The sequence below is a fragment of the Lactuca sativa genome, chromosome 6 (genome assembly GCF_002870075.4).
Source record: "Lactuca sativa cultivar Salinas chromosome 6, Lsat_Salinas_v11, whole genome shotgun sequence".
NCBI lineage: Eukaryota > Viridiplantae > Streptophyta > Magnoliopsida > Asterales > Asteraceae > Lactuca > Lactuca sativa.
In genome coordinates, this window is record NC_056628.2 from 91412436 (window position 1) to 91422036 (window position 9601).

At 33.1% G+C, this 9601-nt stretch overlaps 1 protein-coding gene across 1 annotated transcript; it reads left to right on the forward strand.

Moving 5' to 3' along the window:
- The first annotated feature begins 1616 nt into the window (after positions 1-1616).
- On the forward strand, positions 1617-4257 carry LOC111895942 (probable pectinesterase 29). Its single transcript, XM_023891999.2, has 5 exons — positions 1617-1885; positions 2514-2673; positions 3040-3252; positions 3594-3841; positions 3925-4257. The coding sequence occupies exons 1-5, from the start codon at positions 1617-1619 to the stop codon at positions 4097-4099; spliced, it is 1065 nt and encodes a 354-aa protein (XP_023747767.1). The 3' UTR covers positions 4100-4257.
- The last annotated feature ends 5344 nt before the right edge of the window (positions 4258-9601 follow it).

Below are 9601 nucleotides of genomic sequence, written 5' to 3' on the forward strand. Positions count from 1 at the left end.
CAGCCAACATGGGATGTGCTGCTGTGGTGGTGGTACTCGACGAATCCAGCAGATGGTGGTTTGCGACTCGACAGAGAGCGACGCTGGAGTTGAAGACGGAGGAAGGGATGGCGGCTGGTGTGAAGGGAGACCTTCTACTCATCCGATTAGGGTTAGGGTTACAAGGGTGGACGACTATATACCTGCTACATCTAAACTTTGGTCCATAATGACACTCTTAGTCCCTCCTTCCTTATTTTCTTTCAATATAAATCTCAAATTTACCATTTGACCCCTCCATGACAAATTCTTTTCAGCTTAGGTACATAATTTACTCTTTTAGCCCCACCCATTCAAAAACCTTTCATATAAGTCCAAATGATACCCTAAACCCCCTGACTTCTAAAATCCTTTGCAAAATAAATCCTAAAATTACATTTAAACCCTTGGAGGTTCAAACCTTGTCATTTGGCTTCCCGAAACCAACCCCACTAAATATTATTCGATTTTGGGCTATAATAATACGAAATAACAATAAAAATCACTTCTTGGGGTTTCGGATTTATTATTTAATTATTATATTTAAATGAGATGTTACAACTCATCACCCAAATAATATACCTCCATATCTTTTAAATTACATATTTTAAAACATTATTTGACTATATATATAGTATAAAATGCATCCAATAGTTGCTGTAATGGAGGTACTGTTATGGAATATATTGATCTTCTTGCTTGTTGTCTGATTCTTTTCCTTATTTACTATAGAAACCGAAATAAATCCACAAAATAAAAACCAAGGGTTCTTTTCATATATTTGGTAATTATTCCTTTCTCCTAATTAGAAGAAAGTATATATGTTGAGTATTTTCATAATCGTCAAATATTCATAACAAAATCAATTTACAGTAAAGCCGAATATAAAATATATAATTCACTTGATTCGTTACTATTTTTAGGAGGTTGTTGTGTCAAAACATATATGTCGCGTTTATTTAATTTTTACTCCTTAAAAATTTATATAAAAGTATTTTAAAAATAGTCTTGTTTAGAGATGAGTACATTTTCTTAGATAACTTGAGAAAAAAGTAAGTTTATATATAAAAAACTATTCCAGTGTATTAAATAAAAAGTTTTCTAATAAAAAAAATTCATTAGAGGACAAATATTAATATACTTTACAAGGTTAAATTTATATTGTAAATGAAATAATTATATTCTTTCCTCAAACTAATTGTTTTGATGTATCACATTAATTCATGTCCTAAGAACTTGAATGTTAAACAAGTATTTTTTTTTTCAGATTTTAACACTGATTAAAATATACTTGTGTTAAAATACAATACAAGTATATAAGTATTTTTGATACAAATATGATTCAGTGTTGAAAGTTGAAACTATTAAATAAAGGAAGAATATTTATAACCGTTTAAGAAAAATATTTACTAATAAGGAATTAAAATCTTTTCGTTTCCCTCTCAATTAAAGAAGATAATCTTTGTAAAACAGGAAAATAATCAATATTTATTCACTTAACATTCATAAAAAGATAAAACCCTTGAACTTCCTAAGCATACATAGGATTCATCATCTTCTTGTCCAAACAATTAGTGTTGTCGAAGGTTTTAAATCCCATGAAAATGGTAGTTCTTGAAAGGTTTCTGTTCGTTCTTGTATTGTTCATAGCTTTGGAAATATCAGAATGTGGTGTTATTGGCGGAGGTGGAAGAAGACAACCGTCGGAGTATTGGAAGTACGGCGGAGCAGCAGTGGCAAATTATGTGACGATCACTGTGGACCAGTCTGGCCGGGGAAACTACACCACCATTCAGTCAGCCATTGATGCCGTTCCTTCTGATAACATGGAGTGGATTTGTGTTTATGTGAAGACTGGCACATACAAGTATGATTTTCGAACTTTTATAATCTTTATTTATCTATTTATGATTTATTAAAAACACGTAAAAACACATCTTACTATCACCATCACTGAGAAATCGATTAATATATGATACAAATTCGTCATTGGGGTGTAAAACTCAAACTAGAGACTTTTAGGGTTGCATGATATACTTTTATATTAAAGAACAAGAAAATGTTTAGATCATTATTATTAATTTCTAATAAGAAGCATCAAGGCATCAATCTCTTCAATTTATGTAGTTAGGTTAGGTGATTAAAGATTATAACAAAAGATTATAAATTAAAACAACTTCTCCATCAAATAAAATATCTGTGAGTTTGTAAATTTTGTTTCCTTAACACAGATTTTATTATTCGGTTTATAAATGTCCTGCTAGAATAGATGAATATGATTGAATTGTTAAATGGAAAATGATATATAGTATTTTAATTCCATTTTTATATATTCATTTTTTTCTTATTCATACTCAATTACTCATGTGGATTATTTTGCAATGATTAATAGTTAGTTTACAACAAAAAAGCAAATAGCTATATATACTCGTTAATTTAAATTCGCTTTGATTGACCTTAATCTTATGCCTTTTGTTTTTTGTACGTACATGTAGTGAACAAATTAAAATCCCTAACGATAAACCCAAGATTTATCTAAAAGGTGATGGTAAAAGAAAAACCTTCGTTGTATGGAGCTCCCATGACTCCATTGAAACCGATGCCACTTTTACTTCTGAAGCGGATGAGATCGTCGTTAAGAGCATAACGTTCATCGTATGTACACTACTATATATATATATATATATATATATATATATATATATATATATATATATATATATATATATATATATATATATATATATATATATATATATATATATATATATATATATATATATATATATATATATATATATATATATATATATATATATATATATATATATATATATATATATATATATATATATATATATATATATATATATATATATATATATATATATATATATATATATATATATATATATATATATATATATATATATATATATATACACACACACGCACCCTTTTCATTACCACATCTTACATATATGAAATTCATATTATATTAACTTGGTTTCATATGATCAGAATTCTTACAATTACCCTTTGGGGAGCAACAACAACCCAATAGTTCCGGCACTAGCGGCCAAAATCTCCGGCGACAAATCGGCGTTTTACCGATGTGGTTTTATGGGTGTTCAAGACACATTGTGGGATGTTTCCGGTAGACATTACTACAAATTGTGCTCCATACGTGGTGCAGTTGACTTCATCATGGGCTCCGGTCAATCTATATACGAGGTAACACACGTACACAACTATTTGGTTATATGTTTGTAGATAATGTTGAGATTTTATTATATTTCGTGAATATTGTAACGCTAGGAATATCAAACAAGACAAATTACTTCAAATCGCAACATAGTTAACTTTTTTTTTTTTTATTATTTTTTTTATTTTTACTTTGCACAAAATAATCACCAACTCACATGTCTTTTTCTGGCATTTAAGGCAATTTGCTTATGTGGATGCCAAGTAAACTATATGTGTCATGTAACGTGTAAAGTAGAGAAACAAAATAGAAAATTTGTCATCTAATTGATTGAATTAAGGTTTTAATTAGGATATGTAATGTTTTGTAGAGGTGTACACTGTCGGTGATTGCGGGGTTCTTGAGTCCTCAACCAGGGTTTATCACCGCCCAATCAAGAGAAGAGGCAAGTGAGACCAACGGCTTCGTCTTCAAAGACTGCAATGTCGTCGGAAATGGCACGGCGTACTTGGGAAGGCCATGGCGAGGCTTTGCTCGAGTTCTTTTCTACAACTCCACGCTCTCAGACATCGTTGTTCCCCAAGGGTGGCTATCCGTTGACTTTCTTGGCGCTACAGTGTACACCATCTTAATCTCCCTCTTTTTCCGGCGACTAATTTTCATTATTTCTTTTATTGTAATGGTTTTATTTGGTGACGCAGGAATGATTTGGTGTTTGCGGAGGAGGAATGTCGGGGAGGTGGAGCGGATATGTCGGGAAGAGCTGGGTGGGAGAGGCGGCTGAGCAAGGAGGAGGTTTCCAGGTTTACAAGCTTATCTTATATTGATCAAGAAGGTTGGATTAGGAATCTAGCTTTCAATATGCTGACTTCATGAATTCGTCTTTAGATCTTTCTTTCTTAATTTCTTTTTTTTTTGGTTAGTTTTTTCTTAATCTTGAGATGTTCCTGGGATTGTTAACTTGTAAGTTTGAATCTACGTTTAAAATTGTTTTTTTTTATGTATTAATTCACATTAAGATTGATCATCTTCGAGTATTGGTTTTTTTTACTATGATTTGACGCATGTAAATGGTAATGGAAAGATAAGAATGTAGCTCAAGTTTAAGTTTGAAACTAAATGATGTCTAAATTTGGAACATGTTTGGTACAATGCAATTAATTGAGATTCTATTTGATGATGTGTTGGGCTTACGATCCCATCTTTTAAATTCTGTATTACACCAGTGCACTACAACTGATTTTTCAAGTGTCATTTAACTTTTACAATTACATTTATAATTACAAAAGTGTCCTATATTAACTTTTACAATTACATTTACGTTTTACATCAATGCAATATAAGGTGTGTTCGGCATGGATAATTTCTAAGCTTAACTTTGTTAGCTTACAAAAAAATTTCAATTAAAAGACTTGTCTTTTGTAACAAAATTATTACATGAGTATTGAGTACCAAAGCTTTCAAGTCTTTCTAATATTAAAAAAGATATGGTACATAGCACAAAAGACACCCAGTTTACACATAAATTCGAATTTGACATCATTTTTTTGTGTCAATTTTGACACTGCGTTATTGATTTTTTACTAAATGTAATTATATGACCTATTATAGTCGGTTAACCGGTTACCTGCCCTTAATACATCTTCGTGGCATGGTCCACGTCACCCCCTTTCCTTTTATTTAACATGTCATCCCCTTCTACTCATTTATCATCCTACTAAAATCCATGTCACACAAAAAAAGGACAAAAAGTTTCTACCCTCATTAACTAGGGTTTCTACCCTCTGTAACTTCGAAGAAAGGTGAAAGCTTACGATGAGGAAACCACGACCTAAGATAAGGAGAGCACAACCATCTGATGAAATGGAAAAGGGACCATATTACGACTCTGATTTTGAAGAAAGTGAATTAGAGTCAGAATCGGAGAGCGAATAAGAAGGGGCATTTGTTGTCAATGAAGAATTGGATGACTATGATGCAGATGAACACACGACTTTTCCACAGTTGAAGATACATTTTGATGCCTTCCTTTATGATTTTTGCAATGTTCCTGTTTACAATAAGAGGGAAAATGTCGAGGATAAAGTCATTAGAGAAGAAGGTCATTCTGATAATGAAATTAAAGATGACGAGGATGAGGTTGATCAAGATCCAACCAAATTTAGTGTTCATGACCCTTCTATTCATTGGAAGAAAATGAAACCACATTTAGGTGAAAAGTATGCTAATCAAATTGAGTTAAGGTTTTGCCTGACTAATTATTTAGTTCACAATGGTTATCCAATTAATGTGACCAAATCTTCTAATACAAGGCTTCAAGCAAAATGTGGTTTAGACAATAAATGTAAGAGATGTATCTTCAAGCCGTGGGCATCTTGGATGAACAAAGAGTAATCATTTCAAATTAAGGGACTTACTAATAAGCATACTTGTGTTAGGGAGTACAAGCATGCCACATTGGTTAATCCTGAATGGATAGCCAAACAGTTCTTGAAAAAATTGTGTTAGACTAAAAATGAAAGCGAGGGAGATGAAAGAAGAAATCAAGAATAAATTTTTATGTATTGTGTCTAAGGGACAATGCTATAGGGATAAGAAGAAAGCACTAGAGATTTTAATTGAAAAGTTATCAGAGCATTATGCTTGTATATAGGAATATGGAGGATAGATCATCAGATCAAACCCTGGTAGTACAACAAAGGTTGGAGTTGATATCAAAGAAGATGGTAGCAGCATTTTTAAAAGATTCTATGTATGTTTTAAGGCTATAAAGGATGGGTGGATTATGGGTTGTAGGAGAGTCATTGGACTAGATGGTTGTTTTCTAAAAGGGCAATGCAAAGGGGAGCTACTCATTGTAATAGGTAGGGATGGGAACAACCAGGTATACCCAATAGCCTGGGCTGTGATTGATGTTGAAAACAAGGACAAATGGGAGTGGTTTATTAAGTTGCTTGTGGAAGTCCTTGGCTTAGAGTTAGGTGAAGGTCTGACAATAATTTATGATCAACATAAGATATGTTTACTCTTTTTTGTTTGTTTACTCTTTTATCTATGCTTACTCTTTTTTGTATCTTTACAATTTTTTGTATGAATGTAGGGCTTAGTAGAGGCTGTTAAGGAGAAGTTACCATTAGTTGAGCATAGGCAGTGTGCCAGACATATGTATGTCAACTTTAAAAAAGTATACAATGGGATTGATTACAAGAGACATTTTTGGGTAACTTCAATGTCAAACACAAAGTCATCTTTTCTTGATACAATGGAGGAACTCAAAGAAATGAATGGGGGTGCTTATGAACACCTCATGGCAAGGAACCCAAAGAGTTGGAGCAGAGCATTTTATAAGGAAGGTAGAGCATGTGAAGCAGTAGAAAATGGTATATCAGAGAGCTTCAATTCAATAATTCTGGAGGTAAGGACTAAACCACTACTTACTATGTTGGAGGAGCTCAGAATGTATGTTATGGAGAGGTTTTATAGGATGTCTATAATACACTTAACATGGAGGGGAGATGTATGTCCTACAATATTGACAAAGCTAAATGATTGGTGTAAAGATATGAGGTAACATTATTGACTAACTTTATTCAATATTCATTAAGATTATTCACTAACATGTATTGCATGAATTAAAAGTTGTGGAGTGTTGTAGCTAGTGACACAAATGTATCTGAAGTGAGACTAGGATTTGAGTCTTTTCAGGTGGACTTAGGAGAACAATTATGCACTTTAAGATTATGGGAAATATATGGGATTCCATGTGTCCATGCATGTGCAGCTATGAACCACACAAAACAACAACAACCAGAAACACTAATCAGTTCATGGTTTTCCAAAGAGAAGTTTGCAGAGACATACAAATGCAATATGAGACCTCTAAATGATAGTAAAATATGGGCCAGGACACCATATGCCAAACCACTACCACCACCTGCAAGGAGGATGCCAGAAAGACCTAAAACCAGAAGAAGGAAACATGTCACAGAGAAGGATGGAGAGTACAAGAAGATAAAGTCTGTTGGAGGAACAAATATATGCCAAAACTGTTCGGAGGAAGGGTATAACAAAAGAACCTGCAAGAATCCAAGTAGGCCCCAACCTCCAAAGGAAAAGAAAAGAAAGGGTAGGCCACTGACTAGGGATGTGGAAATGAAAAAAACAACAACATCCACAAGTCAAAAGAGTCAACATAGTCAACACACTCAGGAAATGGATGGACAAACAAGGTGTAACAGTAAAAAAAAAGGTAAGCTTTACTATTTTTATCAAGTCTTTAGTGTCTACTATTGTTAACACGATTATTGTTTTATTAACAGGGTAAAGCAAAGGCATCTCAATCTGTTAAAGGGATACATGAAGGTAGTAACAAGGACTTTGAAGATGAAGGGTTGCAAGATGTTATGTTGGTCCAGGATTTGAAGGGAGATGCACATGCTACAGAGTTGCTTGCATCAGGATACTCAGAGGATGAAAGTGTATCATGTACTATATGAACAACATTAGATGTTGAAGTTTTGGCTAAAGTTCCACCTATTCTTGAACCTGTGTATGAAGAAGTTCCATAGATTGAACAAGTTCAAACTGTTCCTGAAGAAGTTCCATAGGTTGGACAAGTTCCACATGTGCCTCAAGTTGATATTATACCAGAAACAGAGGATGAAGGCATCGCTGAGACACCACCATCCCAAAGGTTGATGAGAACACGGTGGACTTCAAAGAGAATTACTAAAATTCAGACTGGAATGAAGGCTGTTAGAAAGACGGTTGTTGGACCAGGTCGAAGTAGGTTGGACCCTATTTCTTTGGAGTAGATTAGGGTGCAGAAGGTTAGGGGTTGATGGGTGTGGTTTATGTTAGCCTTTTTTGTATTATGTAATGTACCATTAAGTAATCCCCTTGATTATAATTATCTTTTGTATATGGTATAACCAAACATTACTACCCCTTTTGTAAATGGGATGGGTCAATATTGGCAAAATGTATGGATTTTAATGGTAAGAATTTATGTAATGTTGGTATGGTGTTTATGGTAATTTTTTTGTTACATAAGTAAAGGGTAGTTTGATCACTGGTTTGTTACATAAGTAAAGGGTAGTTTGGTATTTTTCATAGCATTTTGGTCAAAATATGTGTAAGGGTATTTAGGTCCTTTATTTTTTGGTCATTGCTTTGTTACATAAGTAAAGGGTAGTTTGGTCCACTAGCATCATATAGCATTATACTTCCAATTCACTATCATAAACATATACACTTCATTATATATATCAAAATTGGTCAACATTGGAACATACAAACTTCAAAGTAGTACATCAATACATACACACAAAAATGGTCAACATTGGACCTTAATCGACATTAATTCATACTTAAAGACCTACCACAACTTCTTCCTACTTACCCCTTGTACACCATCCACATCAAAATCCCTACCATGACTACTAAAATAACAAGCAAACCAATCACAACCTAACAAGATTCATCGAACTTATTTCACCATGATGAGGGTTCCCTTTTCCATGTCCAATGGTTTTTTTCTTCTTTGCCATAACTTCAAACAGAAGTTCCTTGTACCATGGACTTACTTCACTGTCATATTATTCAAAGTAACCACAGTCTTCAACTTCATCGGGCTAGTACATGCACTCAAAGTATCTTCTTCTAGGATTCTTCTCTGTCATTCATATCTTCAAGGGGGCAATTACTCCACGGTAGCACGTCCTAGAAGGACCATTGTTTGACTTGTTTAGCCCACTCGTTGATCCAACTGATCGAGACGAAGACACAATTACACAATCCTCGTGAAGAAGAATTGAGATGAAAAAGTGAAGATCGATCTAGGGTTGTAAGGGGTTGAGGTCGTTAGGGATCATTTATAAAGGCACAATCACCATATAGGATCTTAGGTGGATGTCACATAAGCAAATGGCCCACTTAGCAAAATTCAAACCGGTTGACCTGAAGGCAACCAGTCATATGGTTACATTTAGTAAAAAATCAATAACACAATGTCAAAATTTACACAAAAAACACGGTGTAAAATTTGAATTTCTGTGTAAACTGAGTATCTTTTGTGTTATTTTCCCAAAAAGATATGCTGGAATGAATTTCAGAAGTGGTCCACATTTTTTTTCAATAAAGTAGCAATTACCTAATATAAATGCTTTTAAACCATCCACAACAACTGTGAAATACAAATTTTCTTTTAAAAATGTCATATTAACTTTTATAATTACATCTATATCAATACAATATCAATCATTTTTCAAAAATAATGTCTGTCACACAATGACTATTTCATATTTTCAATAAATATCTTACCTATTCACAAATAACTTCAATAATAAGTTAACATAAATATAATTATTTACAATTTAA